Source organism: Zootoca vivipara, chromosome 9 (assembly GCF_963506605.1).
Source record: "Zootoca vivipara chromosome 9, rZooViv1.1, whole genome shotgun sequence".
NCBI lineage: Eukaryota > Metazoa > Chordata > Lepidosauria > Squamata > Lacertidae > Zootoca > Zootoca vivipara.
In genome coordinates this window covers 38,647,622-38,667,022 of record NC_083284.1, presented here as the reverse complement: position 1 = coordinate 38,667,022, position 19,401 = coordinate 38,647,622, and the positions used below count along the sequence as shown (strand labels likewise).

The 19,401-nt window shown below is 47.2% G+C and overlaps 2 protein-coding genes across 8 annotated transcripts in view; one reads left to right on the top strand and one right to left on the bottom strand.

Annotated features, from left to right (window-relative positions):
• The window catches only part of DCLK2 (doublecortin like kinase 2), a 77,351-nt gene extending 72,541 nt beyond the window's left edge, over positions 1-4,810 (bottom strand). For all 7 annotated transcript variants that reach the window (XR_004692494.1, XR_004692493.2, XM_035113963.2 and 4 more), the window contains exon 1: positions 3,334-4,810. Coding sequence is in view for 5 of the 7 variants with exons in the window: in XM_035113963.2 (XP_034969854.1) it covers positions 3,334-3,760 (427 nt within the window). In the remaining 2 variants the exon portion in view is untranslated. The remainder of the gene's footprint in view (positions 1-3,333) is intronic.
• Positions 4,811-11,869: 7,059 nt separating this feature from the next.
• Positions 11,870-14,925, top strand: LOC132592638 (uncharacterized protein K02A2.6-like; the record flags this gene model as incomplete). The annotated part of the gene is made up of 1 exon (XM_060278654.1): positions 11,870-14,925. A coding segment is annotated over exon 1 (2,820 nt), but the record flags the coding sequence as incomplete, so codon positions are not given.
• Between the last annotated feature and the right edge of the window lie 4,476 nt (positions 14,926-19,401).

Below are 19,401 nucleotides of genomic sequence, written 5' to 3'. Positions count from 1 at the left end.
GAAGATGGGAATTGTAGTCCAAAACATCTGGACGGCCGAGGTTTGGGGATGCCTGGTCTAGGAGGTTGATATGGAAGGAGTGGCAGGGGGGATAAGCAGAGAGAGCAGGGGCACAGCCCCTAGCGTGCATGTGTGTGTGTGTGTGTATACATATACACAAACATATACATACATACATGCATACATACATACATACATACATACATACATACACACACAAATAGAGCATCCATTCATATCCAGACTGTATATGAGCAAACTGCATGCTTCTTGGAGAGTATATATGTTGACTGCAGAATGTCCATATTGCCCAGAGAATGCACATTCCCCAAGGCCTGTTGGAGACTGTGTATATTGACTGGGAAATGTGCATAATTTACTTCTAATGGACAAACTATTTGTACATTCTCCACATGGCATGGCTATTGTACACATTAACTACTCAGCTCAGCTGACCTCATTTGATAGATCTACACACACCTCCTTGACTCAAGGTAACACTTCATGCATCTGATGAAAAAGACTGCAGTCCACTAAAATTTATGCCATAATAAATCGGTTAGTCTTTAAGTTTTGTAGTCATTCCTCATAAGTATGAGTAAAATCTCCCATGCAGAAAGGGAAATCTACATTCAGTAATGCACTAAATCCTAAATACAATTACATTGGTCTTAGTGGGTCTTATTTTTGAGTAACAATGCATGGGACTGCATTTTTTTTAAAAAAATCTTCCCAAATTATAAATTATAAAGGCTCTTGGAACACAATCAAAATTCTGACTGTCATTTCTAGAGTTGAAACAAAATGTTTTACTAGCCAATTGTTCAAGCAAAGAAATACCTGTATAGTATTTGTTTGAGCAAGCTTTTAAGGTGAGAGCTCAGCAAAAGCAAGAAAGGAAGACAATGATGTAGGAGTTCAAGAATTGAAGAGTAGGTGGACTTTTCCAGTTATTAGGCAGCAATCTTGTCACTTGCATCTGATTTCCCTTTATAAATCTACAAACACACTGCCTTTCACCATAGTTATGCAGACTGCTTATTCAGTGTTTGTCAAGCAGTAGGCCAGGGACCACCTATGGCCATCATTGTACTTTTGAGTCATAGTTCTGCAGCCCATCTCCCCCATGGCCATGCTGTTGCCCTTTAATTGGTAGATGCCAGCACCAACAGACTGCTGACCATTTGTCTGACCAATGGACTACAATAAAGTTATACGGGCAACATGATGAGGGAAAAAACCCTACTTTGAAATCCAAAAATTATTCATAGTTAAGGACCTGAGGAACATAAAGGTGGATTGCATGTCCATTGCCTGCATCCTTATTTGGGCATGTCAGAATTATATTTTAAAATTATATTATAATTATATTTATTTATAATCATATTGTAAAAACATAGGTGTAGCAGCTCAATCTCCAACAGCTATAAAATAGTTACAGGTAGGTAGCCGTGTTGGTCTGAGTCGAAGCAAAATAAAAAAATTCCTTCAGTAGCACCTTAAAGACCAACTAAGTTTATATTTTGGTATGAGCTTTCGTGTGCATGCACACTTCTTCAGATCTGAAGAAGTGTGCATGCACACGAAAGCTCATACCAAAATATAAACTTAGTTGGTCTTTAAGGTGCTACTGAAGCTATAAAATAGGAGACGTGCACTTTACAGAGTATTATGGCAACTAAGTCATCAACAATGATAAACTAACAATGTTGCTGCCAAACTGGTACAAGATAATTTGATACTGACTTTTAGTTCCCCAATTCCAGGTGGGTTTTTTTTGTTTTAAATCTGAAAGCCTTTGTTCTATACAGTGCATGAGGACCTTGAGCACACTTTCCAGAAGAAGAATCTTGCCTAGGCCAAAAGCTTGCATATTTAATTTGCTCAATAATGGTCAGTTTTAATGTCATTAAGGGACCCAGGTGGCGCTGTGGGTTAAACCACAGAGTCTAGGGCTTGCTGATCAGAAGGTCGCCGGTTCGAATCCCTGCAATGGGGTGAGCTCCCGTTGCTCGGTCCCAGCTCCTGCCCACCTAGCAGTTCAAAACCACATCAAAGTGCAAGTAGATAAATAGGGACCGCTCCGGCAGGAAGGTAAACGGCATTTCCGTGCACTGCTCTGGTTCACCAGAAGCAGCTTTGTCATGCTGGCCACATGACCCGGAAGCTGTCTGCGGACAAACGCCGGCTCCCTCGGCCTATAGAGCGAGATGAGCGCTGCAACCCCAGAGTCGGACACGATTGGACCTGATGGTCAGGGGCCCCTTTACCTTTACCTTTAATGTCATTAGTGCCTTATGGGTATATAAAAAGCTGCTTAAATGTACTGCAAGGATCTACATACAAGTGTGTAGTTTTGGACTTAATATATAAATTGGGCATTACCTTCCTAATCCCCTTTGGAACCAGAATATAAAGAAGGCATCCGTTTGTTTTTGCTATGTTTTGCAGTTCCATATACAAAGTAGTGAAATGAGAATGAGCTCCCAAATAACCATCTTACCTACAGTACTTTATGCTAAATAGAATTACAATGACCTTTCCCTGCCCACCACCAAATATATTTCATATATATTTGTAGCCTCTTGCTCAACAAGCTTTCCTAAAACAATATGAATCTACTTGTATCAGTCCTTTAAAAAGGTCCAATGTGCACTGTGTGCAAATAAAAATAAGAAAAAATAAATGACGGTACTGGAAGGGAATGAGTTTAGGGATCAGCAGTTAATTCTGAAATTTAATTTGATTTGAAGCCTGCAACTACTATTTGTGCACCATGTAAAACTAGAGCGACTCAACCTGGAAGACTGACTGTTGACTATACCATACATACACCATACACAAGATTTCCAACACTTGTTTTTTTTAGACCCCAGCTGTTTTCACAAGTGATACTAAACTCGTTTTTCTCCATCTCCACACACACCTGCATTGCTCTAATGGCATTTTAAACACACGGGGATTCAAATTTTAGATCAAGGGAGTGCTGCATGGGAAAGGTGGGGTTATTTTTCAGCTCTTTTATGCCTTCTCAGCTAAGGAGCGTGCTGCAGATCCCCTGATGACCATTGATACCGGTAGCTGCCTACATCCCAGGCCATTCAAGAGCAGGAGCGCCTACCCGGATCGAGTGGGTGTGTGCGAGCATGGGAACCTCTGAGCCAGAGAGCAGCCTCGCTCATTAACAGAGGCAATGAGAATCAGCTGGAACAGGGTGACATCATCCAGAAATCGTGGGTAACAGCAAGAGATCTGTTGTGAAAACGCCCCCTGACGACCGATTAGGGTCTTCCCCGCCCCACTTGGGCGCAGGTGTTTCGTGCTCCTGCTTACCGTCCACCAGCTCGTCGAGGTTGGAGAGTTTCCGGCTGCCGTCGATGGTGTAGATGGTGCGGACGCCCTGGGGCAGACTGACATTGTCCGACAGAGACCTGGTGAGCTCGACAAGGAGGGCGTCGAAGGAGCGGAATCGGTCGCTGGAGATGGGGTAGACCAAGCCCTTGAAGTACTTGTCTCCATTGCGGTAGAAGCGCGCCTTCTTCGCCTTCTTCTCCGAGCTGAGGGCCTGCAAGGTGCGCGTGCGGTAGAAGCTGCAGTGGGCGCTGTGCGCGGGGCTCGGGATGAGCCCGTTCCCTTTGGGGCCCGAGCTGCTGCTGCAAGTGGAGCTGCCCCCTCCGCCGCGCCGGGAGCTCGAGCGCTGTTGCCTTTTGTCCCTCTCCTCGAAATGCTCCAACTCAATGTTCCTCCGCGGGCAGGCCATTGGAGAGCCGTGTCGCCCACACCGCAGCCCAGTACAATATAAACCCTCCTCTCGCAAGCGACACCGCTGCTTCTCCCCCCCTCAAGCCTCCACACGCGCCCTGCCCAAAGAGATGCCCGAGCGCGAGGGGATCCTTTAGCTCAGCATCCCGCCAAAAAAAAAAGAGGGCGGGAGACTGCGGTCCCTCAGCGGCTGGGCGTTAAAAAGACGCCACCTTCATCCAAGCAACAGCAGCAGCAGCTGTAGTAGCGCCAAGCTGTGCCGGGGACTCCGTGCCCATGGGGGGGGGGGAGGAGAGGAGAGGCAGCAGGTCGCCTTCTTAAGTCACGCGCGCGCAGGCACCACCAAGCATCCCTCGCGCCCTCTCACAGAGCCCCTGCTCAACACCTCCCGCCTCGGGGACGCCCGTCATGAGCCGCTGAGAGGCCGCCAAGCCTCCAGGCTGCTTCCATTCAGCCTTAGGCGCGCGCCCGCCTCGGGGAAAGCGGTGCTGGGGAGGCGGGGGGGGAGAGGACGCCGCTGGCCGCGTCCCCCCCTCAGTCACTCCGCTCGGAGCTACTGAAGAGAGGGAGGTGGGGACGACGGCGCGTCTGTTCCGCTCGGTGCCAGGGCACCCCCGCCCCCCTCTCCCAAAGCCCTGCCAGAATCCCCAACTAAATACGATGCGCTAAGGGGGGGGGAGAACCCACCCACAAAGAGGACGCCTTTCTACAGGGCGCCTAAGCTATCCAAATCCCTGCTGCTGCTGCTGCTGCTGCTGCTCCTCCTCCAAATGCATCCGCGCTCCCGCGAAGGCGCATGCACAACCCCACCGGCAGCCGTAGCCGGGCTGATCTCCCGGGCGATAAAAGAGCCCCTAACAGCGCCGCACTGTAGCGTTAAGGCTCTTAAGAGGGGTGCGGCGGTGCCTGTTGGAGAAAAAATAAATAAAGGAAAGCAAAAGGAAACAGGCTTCCCCTCCTCGCCCCCTTCCTTTCCTGTGCCGGCAACCTCTTCGGAAGCCAAGCGCAGAGAATCCAACAGGAGGAGCAGGCGGCGGCTGCAACCCGGCCAATGTGCACTAATAGCAATGCAGTATGTGATGTGACAGAGGCAAGGGGAAGTGGCTGCTGGGTCCTAGAGCGACTCGTATCCTCAGCAATCGCAGCTCTGCAAGGCAGACTCTGGCTCCGGTTGCCAAAGCTGCATTGTGAATACACTGAGTGAGCCCGATCAGGGAGCTCAGAAAGGAACACAGCAACAATACCACTGCACAGTGACAGGCAGCCTGGTTTCCAAGCAGGGAATCTTTCCCAGCCCTGCCAGGCATTGAACCCCCAGAACTTCTGCAGGCAAAGCACATGTTCTACCATCTACTACTAAGTATGCTTATATGTAAGTTTTATTCAATTTGGTACCCCTGCTCCTTATTGATTCCATTTTAGAGACTGGAAATAGACAACAGCTTGCTTAAAGAAAGCAGGTGTGTTAGGATTCACATAATATGTTACTAGATTCCATGAACCAAGGTCTTAATCCTCTGCCACTACAGGGATGACAGACTTGAACCCTAAAAACACTCCAAGCTTCCATCCCTTGCGTATAGTGACTGGAGTAAGTCCACTGAACTCACTTTGCTACTCTGTAAAGATGCCTAGGACTGGGATGCACATTGAATGAGAATGGCATAATAGCTCCTCTTACTTTGGATGACCTTGACTAGCACAAAAGTGGCAAGGTTGGAATACAGTACTAACATTCCTAACTCATGACAAACGAATACGGATTGTATTAATGATGGATTGTTGTTTTCAAACGTGGCTAGAAACGCCCCAGATCTGTGGGAGATTGTTTCCAGAGCCAAAGTGCTAAAGGGGAAAGCACTCTGCTGATGCTCAGTGGCACTTGCCCAACTAGCTTGCACGCAACAGGTCTGACGCTGCATTCTTGGGAGGGGGGAGTTCTGGGTGCGCTCTGGGTTTTTGCCACACGACTGGTGGACAAACAAGTCTAGTTGTGGAAGATCCATGATGAGATAGGTAGCCTATTTAATAATAATAATAAAAGCTTAAACACAGAGGTGACAGAGAGGAGGTGAGGCAAAATTGCATTGGGAGCCACAACTTTCTTAATTCTCTCATGTAGTGTTCCAGCAAACAGCTTCTCTAAGGAGAAAAGACAAGTTTTTTTCAGGGATGGGGTTGACAATATCAATTGGGGAAGTGGCATGGATGCTGAACACTTTGTTAAGCTTCTGGCATGAGGCTAAAACACACCTTACTTTATAGAATGGGATGGCAAACAATAGTCATAAAATAAGTAGAAGGTGTGCATTATGCAATGATAGGAGACTGATCTGTTTTGTTGCTGTCATGATTATATAAAATGCAGGATTGTTTCTGGACTTGGCATTGGTCCCAGATGCTTAAGTGGTGGCTATGGGCAGGACCATTCTCTTCTGCAATACAGGATTCATCTAGCCAATATCATTAATTCTGATAATCTGCAGACCCTTCCATCAAAAGTTTATATTAGAGTGCAAGGGTAGATTTGGGATACAGTACATGAGAAGGAGCAGATAACCATGCAGGTTACAAGCTCAGTATGAATTAATCACTGCAATGTACTCAATGTAAGACTACTTTTTAAGACCAATTGGAAGCTTCAGTGGATCTGCCATGTAGCAGTCACATTACCAGCCAGACTTAATACCTGGAGATTTGTTAAGCTAGTTCCTAAGGCATCCCACTAGTGGCAAGTTAATTTCTGGCAGAGTTCAAGGTGCTTGGTTTTAAGGTGCTAAATGGCCTGGGCCCAGAATATCTAAGGAAGCGCTTCTTCTCCTGTTAATCTCTCCATGTGTTAACAGACTTCAACAAAGCAAGTTGGGTGCAACTGATGCTAACAGTATAGTTTATTTATACTTACAGTCATACCTCGGTTTAAGTATGCTTCGGTTTGAGTACTTTCAGTTTAAGTACTCTGCGGACCCGTCTGGAACGGATTAATCCACATTCCATTACTTTCAATGGGAAACTTCGCTTCAGGTTAAGTACAGACTTCCAGAACCAATTGTGTACTTAAACCGAGGTACCACTGTATATATATATACAACCTGAGCCTGGTTTAATTAGCTATGATTGGATTTTAACACTTGCTGGATCCAGGGATTAGGGGTGTCTGGCACCCACAAACTCATAACATTATGCTAGGATAAGAATAAAGTATCCAAAAACACAGGCTGCAATCTGAAACCCTACTACTGCGATGATCTTGGTAACAACATCTCCTCCAAAGTAAATGACGAAAGGAGCAACACGCAAACACAGATACATTTAGGCTGCATTTCTAACCCCACTAGTCCAATGCTGCCGCTGCTGATATTCAAAGGAAACGGGAAATTGTGCAAAGAATATAAGAGAACAACAGAAACATTGGGCAAGACACCCTGCCCTCTCATTTCAACAGAAGCCCCAGAACTATCTGCCTCCCACCAATTATAATAATTATCAACACACATCTATTCTGGCATAAGGGGTTGTAATTCTACTCACATTAAACCTATTAAAGTTAGTGGATATGATTCACTTAGGTTCATGGATCGCAATGGGTTTTCTCTGAGAAGGATTAAACAGTCGAAACAGATTTTTTTTAAAAAAAGCTTTTAAAAAGTGAAGATATGGTATAGGATAGCTTGCAATTTGCCTCCAAAATTCTCCCCATTAAAAACACACACACACCCCAGGTTCTTTAGGTAAGCAAAGGCCCACCTTTTTCACAACTGTTTTAGCAAAAGAAGAAATCTGGGCTCTTGCATGAATTTCTCTCACTCATTTCTCTCACCTGTGGGGTTGTTGTTGTTGTTTAAAAAAAGAAAAGCAAAAAGCAAAGTGTTTACAAGAAAGTCAATAAAACCATCTCCACTTTCTGCCTCAGTCAAGGTGCCTAGACAAAAATCCTTCACTCACTTACTCACTCTCTCACACACAGTGGGGGAAGGCAATGAATGAAACTGTGCACACTCAAAAGTGCAAACAGTTTGGACCCTGTTTCTGGGGCTATGCAAGAACTGCTCCACTGGACTCCTCTTCCCTCCTCCCACCAGCTTGGAAACTTAAGCCTCCTCTTTTCAGGTCTGGCTTCTGGGAGAAAGAGAGAAGCAGGGAGAATGAGATAGGAATCCTCCCTCCCTCTTTCTATGCCTGGTTAAAAAATAAATGAAATGAAAAAAAAAACTTCCTTCCCATTGGAGACAGAGGAGGCATTTATTGCTAGTGAATTTTATGACTGGCTGAGCAGGTGGACAGAAGTCTATCAGGCACAGGAAATGTGTTTATATTATTGTGGGTGACAGGACAAAGACTGGACCATGGCTTTCATCATCGGGAGGTTTCAGAATCTTGGCAGGGCCAAGCTCCAATTTGCCCATAAGAGGAGTCCCTCTTTAAAACAATGGACTGTTTTTCATGCCATGGTAAGCCAAACCATGGCTTACCAGAACTTGCTCATTCCTGGACAGAAGCTTGCACCTGTTTTGCTCCTCCCTGGTCCTTTTAGGTCAGTACAGACTGGCAGATAAGCCAAGATTTGGCTTAGCATGTCATCTGAACCCAGGATCATGTTTAAGCTCCTAACCATGAGCTGATCGTGGCTAAGGAGGAGATACCTCTGATTTAGTGATAAAGAGTGGGTTTTCCCGGGGAAACTGTCCAGACAAATTGAAAACATGCTTTCTAGGCACAGACATAAGCAGAATTTGGATGAGCCTGAACCCAAATAACTCTCCTACAGCCCTCTTTCCTTTCTGATCTTTCATATCTTTTTCCCCGGACCCTGAGGAGGAACCATATATTAGTCTTATTTCAAATATTCCCTATTGACATTCTAGCAATTTCTTTTTTTTAAGCTCAACCAAACCCCCATATTTTGTCCTTCATTTTGGAATCACAGCTGTGTGCATTATCACAACTTACTGCACTGCATTTCTTTAACCCCCCTTCACGTTCCCCCTTCGCTCTGTTCAATTTACCCTCTAGCTTCTTCTATCTTTGGCTGCGTTCTGTCGTTCTTACTTTTGTTTATAACCTTGTATTATATAACTTCTCCTCCCTGCCTTACTTTATCTGTTTGAGCTAAAATATCCTTTGATGAGTCAGAGCAACTGTGCACCATGTTATTGTCAGGAGGCGTCCTACTCACAAGTAGAACCTTGGCACACCTGTGCCAATTACTGGTAATTGGCTAGATGATGAAAACTGGATGCACTGTTTTTGCAAGCAGAATTCTGTAGAAAATACGCGTATTCAATGTTATTTGGTTTTATAATGGGATGAATGTAGAATGGTAAAGTTGATTGCATTTTTCTGGGTTTATGCTGGGGCTGTTCAGAGACCTAGCATTTCTATCTGTGTTTGCATTTTGTGTGGTTTTGGGGAGGGGGGGGGAGGGAAGCTCTGCACTGTGGTTGACAGGCTTGCAAGAAAATGCATCCCCTAAGTCAGAGGGCTGGGAACTACTGAATACAATATCCTTCTGCGAGTCCTACAAACAAATAAAATGTTAAGACCTTTCCATCACAAGGATGGGGGCAGATTTGGGATGCAAGATAAAAGAGGTCAAACATACAAATTAAAATTACAGAGGTTATCAATTATTGCTTATTAATTTTACAACACACATGCATTGCTTTTCCTTTAGGGATATGTGTGATGAATATCATTCAAACAATAATGAATTACATTTTTTTTTGTCTTTGATTTAAGAAAGGCCCTATAGAAAATTAGGATGAGGAACTAAATTTAATTTCTCCAACCCTATATGCACTTACTTCTGAATTTACTTTTGAGTAGACATGCATATGAATGTAAGTCCCTTATTCTTGAGAGTTGACTGGTTAACAGTACAATCTTGCTCAGATGAATACGGCATTAATGATAACAAGCAAATGTCAGGATCTTTTTTAAAATATAAAATAAAAAAAATAAAGGGGGCATGACTTAATACAAATAGCTGTCATAGGGCATGGCATAATGCAAACTGGCTCTCATGGGTGTATAGCAGGCATCCCCAAATTTCGGCCCTCAAGATGTTTTGGACTACAATTCCCATCTTCCCCAACCACTGGTTCTGTTAGCTAGGGATCATGGGAGTTGTAGGCCAAAAATCTGGAGGGCCACAGTTTGGGGATGCCTGGTGTATAGCATTGTAACGGGAGTAGATAGATACATAGATACTTTATTGTCATTGTACATAGTACAACAAAATTGAATGCCTTCCCATAAAAAACAAAAAACAAAAACACAATTACAGCCACACACACACATACAGTACATACACAAATACATACAGTAGATTTATTAATTTTGTGGCTACAGGATTGAGCTTTGACATTCATACACATATATTAGCAATAAGCTTGTGTGGGCATAGGAGATCATATCTAATTATTATGGTGGTTTCTCTGGACTCCGTATTAAATCCTCTGTTCAGGATGCTTGACTTAAGCAAGAGTCTTTTAGAAGCATTTTCACTGTAACTGCCAGGTTTCTGGATCAGAAAACAGGACAGGTACAAAGAGTGAGAGAACATTTTGCGGTTAAAAAAGAGACATCAGCCAGTTTCAGGAGGCCTTGTGGTTTCAAAAAATCACTAAATGTAGGGATGAAAACCTTCTGTTGAAACAATATATTGTCATTCGGTTTGGGGGGGGGGAGAGATATTATTTAACCAATTGTATCACTAGATTGAGCATAACAGCCATAAAAATATTTGGTGCAATAGCAAGGGTATAAAAGGAAATGGAAATCTGGGCTCTTTGTTACATCCAGACAGATTCCCCACCAGGGAAAATCAAGGCCATGGAAATCATCCTTTCTATTTTGCTAAAGATGTTGTAAATGTTCAGTGCTCTTGCATGAAAGGGTGTGTAAGATTTTTATTTTTATTTTAAACTTTCTATCTAGTAAATAAAGTGCCCAGTCAGCATTTAACAATTTGCTTGTTGACCATGTATTTACTGGTCCAGTTGATGTCTTCCTAGTTCTCTTGCCTACAAGTTAGGTGTTATGTACTGAGCTGAATCCTAGAACAATAGGATTCAGAATCAGCGGGAGCTACCCAATCCAACTCCAGGTGGAAGTGAATCCGCAACCTGATTGGCCTGCTGGAGCAGCCAATCAGGCGGCTGGCAGAAGTGAATCTGCTACCTGATTGGCCTGTAGGAGCAGCCAATCAGGCTGCAGGCAGAAGTCAATCCACAATATAATTGGCCCACAGGTGTAGCCCTGAAGTAGCCAATCACGCAAGGCCCATTGTGTAAATAATGTATATAAGCAGATGGTTTTGGGAAAAGAGCCATTCGTCTTCTCTTCTTCTCCTTGATGACTATGAGCTGAATAAAGAGCATGAAATTCACTCTCGACTCCGAGTATATTTCACTGGCGACGAAGGTGGGATCCTGCTGAGCTGACCGCCACCACGCACTGCACCGCTGCATCGCACCGTGCATCCAGGCTTCAGCTCCAGGACCCAAGGAACCCAGAATGGCAACCGACAGCAGCTTCTCACCATTCAAACCAGCATCAGGAGACTGGGAAGGGTACGCCGCCCGTTTCAACTTCCTCCTGCAAGCGAAAGAAGTCACCAACGATGCCATGAAGAGGGCGACATTCTTCAGCGTCTGTGGAGAGGAGACGTTTGAAATCGCCCGGGCTCTCCTTGCACCTAGAGATGTCGCTACCGTCTCTTACAAAACAATAATGGAACGGCTGAAGGAGCACTTCTCACCACAGCCCTCGGTGGTAGCTTGCCGAAATGCCTTCTACGCAAAGCGGCAAGCCCCGGGGGAAACCATAACTGGGTTTGTGACCTCCCTCCGCCAAGCCGCCCGGTTATGCAACTTCTCAGAGTTGGAGAACATGCTTCGTGACCGCCTCGTCGGTGGCCTGAGGGACGAGATGTTGCAACGACGCCTCTACGCCAAAAAAGACCTCACGTTCCAGATTGCTCTGGAGGAAGCCCTGGCAACTGAAGCCGCCGAGAGGTCAACGCAAGAGGCACGACCGGCCCCGCCATCCCAACCGAGGGTCTACCACAAAGACCTCACCGACGAATCCGAATCTGACAGGGAGGAAGTACACCGAGTACAGCGGCGCACTCAAGCAGCACACACACCACAGCAGCCTCGACGAGAAGGAGGGAACTGTGCAAGCTGCGGGGAGAACCACGAGAGGAGGACCTGTCGTTTCCGCAACGCAGAGTGCAGGCAGTGCAGAAAATTGGGACACATCGCCCGGGTGTGTCAGGCTCGACTCACCCGTCGACAAGCATCAGATGACCGACCCAGGAGCCCCAGGTCACACGGCACCATGCACCAAGGCAACTCGACGGAGATCACGGACTACCAGGTATTCCAGTTGCCCCATCCCAGCACAGAGAAAATTTATATAGAGGTACAGATAGAGGGAGCCCCATGCCGCATGGAGCTGGACACGGGTTCAACTCTATCCATAATCTCGGCCCGAACATTAAGGGAACTGTGCCCTAATGGGGGTCCCAAACTAAGGCCGGCCCCATTCACCCTCCGGGACTTCCAGAAACGTAAGGTCCCTACAATGGGGGTGGGGACCTTCAGGGTGCAATATCGAGGGCGAAAGCAACAATTGGACTTGCTGGTAGTTAAGGGCCCCTACGTTAGCTTATTGGGACTGGCATGGTTTGGACCTCTGGGGCTAGCCGTTACCGGGGTGAACCGCACTAGCTTACAAGTGGACGTGGACGCCATATGCAAAGAGTTTCCAGGGGTTTTCGATGGGGCATTGGGACGATATACAGGACCCCCCATTGCCCTACAGCTAGACCCCGCTGTACGACCCATCAGGCACAAGGCCCGCCGGGTCCCGTTCGCCCTGAAACCCCGCATAGACGAGGAATTGGACCGGCTCGTGGAGCAAGGAGTGCTGGAGCCGGTGCCCAACGCCCCCTGGGAAACTCCAATTGTCACACCCGTCAAGCCTAACGGTTCGGTCCGCATCTGTGCAGACTACAAATGCACCATAAACAAGGCTCTCACGGCCCATGCATACCCAGTGCCAGTGGTCAGCCATGTCCTCGCCACCCTGGCTGGGTCAAAAATCTTTGGCAAACTGGACTTGGCCCAAGCGTATCAACAGTTGCCTGTGGACGAAGCCACAGCAGAGGCTCAGACGATTGTGACGCACAGAGGGGCATTCAGAGTAAAGCGGCTGCAATTTGGCGTTAGCGTGGCACCAGGCATATTCCAGAATCTAATGGACTCTCTCCTTAAAGGGATTCCTGGCGTCACCCCCTTCTTCGATGATGTACTGATCGCCGGGCCCACACCAGAGGAATTTGAGGACCGCCTCCGCTCCGTCCTGCACCGTTTCCAGACGGCGGGCCTCAAGGTGAAGCGGGAAAAGTGTTTACTGGGAGTGCCGCAGGTGGACTTTCTGGGATTTAAGGTGGACGCAGAAGGGGTCCATCCAACCGGTGACAAGGTACGGGCCATTTGTGAGGCCCCAGCGCCCAAGAGCAAGCCCGAACTTCAGTCATTCTTGGGACTATTGAACTTTTACCATGCCTTCCTTCCCCATAAGGCAGCGGTAGCGGAGCCCCTACACAGACTCCTAGATAAAAGGGCCCCTTGGGTGTGGGGCCAGCGACAAAGGGCCGCATTCCAGGCAGTCAAGGACTTGCTCGTCTCGAACTCGGTCTTGGCACACTTCGACGAGAGGCTGCCAGTGGTGCTGGCATGCGACGCCTCTCCCTATGGCATCGGCGCTGTCCTGGGACACCAACTCCCGGATGGAAGAGAGGTGCCGGTGGCATACTTCTCCCAGACACTTGCTGCAGCCGAACGAAACTACTCACAGATTGACAAGGAGGGTCTGGCAATCGTGAAGGGCGTAAAAAAATTCCATGATTTCTTGTACGGGCGGCCCTTTACCATAGTGACTGACCACAAGCCGTTGCTTGGCCTGTTTGCCCCCGAGAAGCAGACCCCCCAAGTGTTGTCTCCACGTGTCCTCAGGTGGTCAATTTTCCTTGCCGGCTACCAGTATGCACTAATCCACCGCCCTGGGAAGGCGATGGGCCACGCAGACGCCCTCAGCAGGCTACCACTACCAGAAACAGGCCCCGACCCAGCGCCTGCGCAAGAGGTTATGACCCTGGAGCTGCTTCCCGACCGACCCATTCAGGCACAAGAAGTTGCGCACCATTCCACAAAAGATAGGGTCATCTCCCGGGTCCTGGACTGGGTGTGGCGAGGATGGCCCAGCAGCAGCCCCGGGCCAGAATTCGCTGGCTACACAAACCGCAAACATGAACTGTCGGCCCACAAAGGGTGCCTGTTATGGGGAAGCAGGGTTGTTGTTCCCCAGCCCCTCCGCAAAAGGGTCCTCACAGCCCTACACGAGACACACCCAGGGGTAGTGAGGATGAAGGCCCTTGCCAGGAGTTATGTGTGGTGGCCGGGGATTGACAGAGAGATAGAGGCCTGGGTCCAACACTGCCAGACCTGCCAAGAATCCCGCCCGGATCCCCCAAGGGCCCCAGTCCAGCCCTGGGAGTCCGCCCGACAACCATGGTCACGCTTGCACGTGGACTTCGCTGGCCCCTTCCAGGAAAAAACATTCTTCATAGTGGTGGATTCCTACACCAAATGGCTGGAGGTCGCACTGGTACCGTCCACTTCTACGGCGGCAGCCATCCGGGTACTACGTAAGCTGTTTGCAACCCACGGGCTCCCTGACACCCTCGTCTCGGACAATGGAACCGCATTCACGTCAGAGGAGTTCCAGACCTTCACAGCGCAGAACGCCATCCGCCACATCCGCTCAGCACCATTCCACCCTGCCACCAATGGCCAAGCGGAGCGCATGGTGCGGACCACCAAGGACAGCCTCCGCCGCATGACACAAGGGGACTGGGAATACCGCCTTGCCGCATTTCTTCTAGCACAGCACAGCACCCCAAGCACAACGACGGGCCGGAGCCCAGCTGAACTACTAATGGGCCGGCGCCTTGCAACTAGACTGGACCGACTTCACCCCGACAGAGCTCAGGATGAGGTAGTGGTGGGGAAAGGCAGGAACTCCCGGACATTTGTGGCCCAGGACCCAGTGTATGCGAAGAATTTTGGGGCAGGCCCAGCATGGGTACCCGCCACAGTCACCAAGGTGACTGGTCCCGTGTCGTACGAGGTACTAACGGAAGGGGGGCAATGTTGGCGCCGCCACTGCGACCAGCTACGGCGACGATTCCCAGGAGGAACCCGGGAGGAGAGCGGGACAGAGGGGTCCCAAGGGGACAGCAGGGCAGTGAGGCCTGTAGAGCGAGAGGGGTGGGCAGGGGAAGCAGAAGCAGTAGGCACAGAGGGGCGCCCCGAGGCTGGAAGGACACCGGAACCAGAGCCACAACCTAGTGGTTCAGTGGCGCCAGACCAGACAGCCCCGGCACAGCCAGCAGCCTCGGAACACGAGCCAAAACCAGAACCCCTGACCAAGGAACACCCCAGGCCACAACGCACACGGAGGCGGCCAGCAGATCTTGGGGACTACGAATGCAACTTCCCGGGCAGGACTGGAACTTAGAGGGGAGGGGTGTTATGTACTGAGCTGAATCCTAGAACAATAGGATTCAGAATCAGCGGGAGCTACCCAATCCAACTCCAGGTGGAAGTGAATCCGCAACCTGATTGGCCTGCTGGAGCAGCCAATCAGGCGGCTGGCAGAAGTGAATCTGCTACCTGATTGGCCTGTAGGAGCAGCCAATCAGGCTGCAGGCAGAAGTCAATCCACAATATAATTGGCCCACAGGTGTAGCCCTGAAGTAGCCAATCACGCAAGGCCCATTGTGTAAATAATGTATATAAGCAGATGGTTTTGGGAAAAGAGCCATTCGTCTTCTCTTCTTCTCCTTGATGACTATGAGCTGAATAAAGAGCATGAAATTCACTCTCGACTCCGAGTATATTTCATTAGGGGTGATGCTGATTGTTTGTAAGCTGTTCCCCCTTTGCAGCTCTTGGATGATAAATAATTGTCAACCCCTAACAGCATAACACAAAATGGATGCCATGTGTAAAGAGCAGAAAAAGAAGAGAGGGGCCCACAAAATGGTGCAGGCAAGCCACCTCCACCAGCTCTGTACCAATGGAGAAAAGCGCAGGGCACTTACATCTGTGGTAGAAACACACACTCTGTGTAGAGTGGAAGGGGAACTGGGCGTTCAATCCTGGTATCCAATGAAATGCAGGCATGTTTAAGGAGGCATGTTCCATAAGGAGAGGTCAAACCAGTAAAAACCGGAACTGAGCAGGAAGAGCAAACAGCTCATAGCTGCCAAGTTATCCCTTATTTTAAGGGATTTTCCCTTATGCTGAATAGGCTTCCTCGCGAGAAAAGGGAAGACTTGGCAGCTATGAAACAGCTGCCCATGCACTGAAGGAATATTTACTGAAACCTTTAGTAAATGGAAACCATGGCAGGTATACTGGCGCATCAGGATGCCTTGTTGCCACCCCTTGTCTGACCCCACCTTGTCTCTCTGAGCAGTAGAAGAGTTCATCATTTTGACTTTATAAAAATAGGGTGTGATCTGCTGCTCAGTTCAACTTCTTGTGCCCAACTTAAAACTGCACAAGTAGTTTGCAGCTATACAGAGAATAAATAAATAACTATAGTCCAAAACCTCCTTATAGGCTGTCCAGTACCAAGTTTCCAATTTCACTCCCATTTACAGCCTTTATTATTAGTTGTACTTCTGGCTGTGTTTATGTTTGCTAGCATTGCCCATATTACTACGATGCTTTCAGACTTATATTTAGCTTGTATGTGGGATGTATCAGGTTTCAGCTTCAACAAACGGTAGTGAAGATAAAGCTCAAAAAAATGTTTGCTTTCTATGCCAAAGTATTCAAACCTAGTAGGGAAAGACATCACTTTTGCATTATATATATTAAATATCATATGATAAGTTCGACACCGGTAGCTTGATTAGTATTTTTGGCTTGTGTGATTCAGCAAATTTTGTGCTAACTTCAGATTTTTGTGCAGCAGGAAAAGTCAGTATATCTAAGAATTATTTTGTTTGTTTATGCAAGCATTAGAAGCAAACAATATTTATTGCTGAGAGGGGATTGCATTATTTTATAGTGGCAGCCAAAAAAAGTATTTCTACCTTTTTTGGGTGCTGGAGATTTAAGGAATATTTGTGTCCCATTTCAAAAGCAAGATTTTTTTCCCTTAATGCAAAAGGTTCAACTTCTCTCAACTTCCACCTTATCTGTATTGAGAAAGTAGGTGGCTACACACATTTATAGACATAACACATATAGATGCAGCACCCTAACCTGTTCTTTGAGTGTTTGAGTGTTCTTGAGTTGAAATGCTTTTATTGCTCTTGGCATGTGAAATGAATTGAGCTGACACTCTCAACTCCTATGGGCTTGGGAAACTATAAAGTCTCAGTATTTTTTATTTTTTATGTAAGCAAAATCACAGCCTTGCTCTTTTATACACTGGCAGATAACCGGGGTAATCCGAAGAAGCCCTCAGGACTGTCCCACAGTTCTATCAAATTCATTTAGTTTATTTGCAAACAGTCCTGATATTTTCTCACCTTCTGAAAACCAAGCATATTTAGAGAATGAATGTGATTTAGTATTGGTCAGTTTTTCTTTATTTCTTTTTTGAAAACTGCCATATGGAAGCACCAGACAGATGAGATATTCAAGTGGGCAGAAGCTGCCTCAATACCCGCCAGAAGCTACAAATCCAACCCAAAAACATTGTATGCAATTCTGTGCAATGTTTCCATAGGTCAGCAGCAAGTATTCAAAATTGTTTAACATAATTGAATCAATGTTCTTCTTTTTGTATTTTTTCCATCTTATTGCTAGCAATTAATCATTCTGTATTTAATTATATTAGTTTATATTATATGAAAATAATGCTTAAGCAGTCCCTCTGATGCAGAGGCTGATTGCTCCTCTGCCTCCCTTCATATCCATTACACAGAAAAAAGGTAAAGGGATTCCTGACCATTAGGTCCAGTCGCAGACGACTCTGGGGTTGCGCGCTCATCTCGTTTTACTGGCCGAGGGAACCGGCGTACAGCTTCTGGGTCATGTGGCCAGCATGACTAAGCCACTTCTGGCGAACCAGAGCAGCGCATGGAAATGCTGTTTACCTTCTCACCGTATACACAGATACTTGTGTATATTAAAGGTAAAGGTACCCCTCACCATTAGGTCCAGTTGCGGACGACTCTGGGGTTGCGCGCTCATCTCGCTCTATAGGCCGAGGGAGCTGGCATTTGTCTGCAGACAGCTTCCGGGTCATGTGGCCAGCATGACCAAGCCGCTTCTGGCGAACCAGAGCAGTGCACAGAAACGCCGTTTACCTTCCCACTGGAGTGGTTCCTATTTATCTACTTGCACTTTGACATGCTTTCGAAATGCTAGGTTGGCAGGAGCAGGGACCGAGCTACGGGAGCTCACCCCGTCGTGGGGATTCGAACCGCCGACTTTCTGATCGGCAAGCCCTAGGCTCTGTGGTTTAGACCACAGCTCCACCCTACTAAGCAATCATGTAACTGCCCCCCCCTGCAATAGGTAGCCATTAGGAATTGTAACGTTGGTTTCTGTGATGCCCATGGGTCTCAACCAATCCTGTGATGCAGGATCTCTGAGATAAGGGATTGCAGTGGAGGGAACCTGCAGACTTGGTCAAGCCAGTTGCTTTGTTTGTTTTAAAAATGTTTAAAACATTTCTTAGGTTACAAAAGTATGTGCACTGTCTCTTTCCCCCCAGGTCATAGAGTATTTTCTACAGATCAGTTACATTTGATGTGTGACATTACCATTGTATATATGTGGAGTAGCCCATCTGAATGATCAAGAATGACAGAGGCCAATGGGTGGGCCTCACACCTCCTTACCTGGCTGGAAGAAGCACATGCACAGCTGGTGGCTTGTTTGATGTCACTAGAGCAGATATTTTGCTTTAAACAGCAACACTGATCTCTTCTCAGCTATGGGGTCTGCTGTGCTGTATCCAACAAAGCAAGTGGGCCAGGTTTGTTAATAACGGAGCCATCCTAACTAGACGATGCCCGGCTAATTCATGCCAGTGCAAATTACTCCTAGTCCAGACTTCTTTCAGGAGCCTCTGGGAGAGGCTACTGCAGGTTAAGATGCTAGGTAAGTGTGGGCCCAAATTTTGAGGATTGGGCCCCCTGTATCACATGACCCATATGAACAAAGTCTGGAATAGCTGGACATCTCTCTTTGCTACATCCTGCCACTTTGTTTTGCTTACATCAGCTTCAGTTCCACTGACTGAGCCCCAGCTGAAGAAAAGATGAAGGACTTTCGTGTGTGTAGCTCAGCTGAGGTCAGGGGTGTATGCCAGTTTAGCCCAACTTCCACCAAATCCAAATTCTCTCACCCCAGTGGATCTTGGGTTTGGATTGCACCGCAAAGCTCCCTTCTTTGGATTGTGATCAATGTTTATATATTTAAAAAGTCAAAATACTTACTTAAAACCAGTGTTTTTTCTGGGGGGGACGGGACACAGTGGGATGCATACCACAAAACATTTTGTGAATCTAAGTTTGGCCTCATTGGAGAGCAATATTTC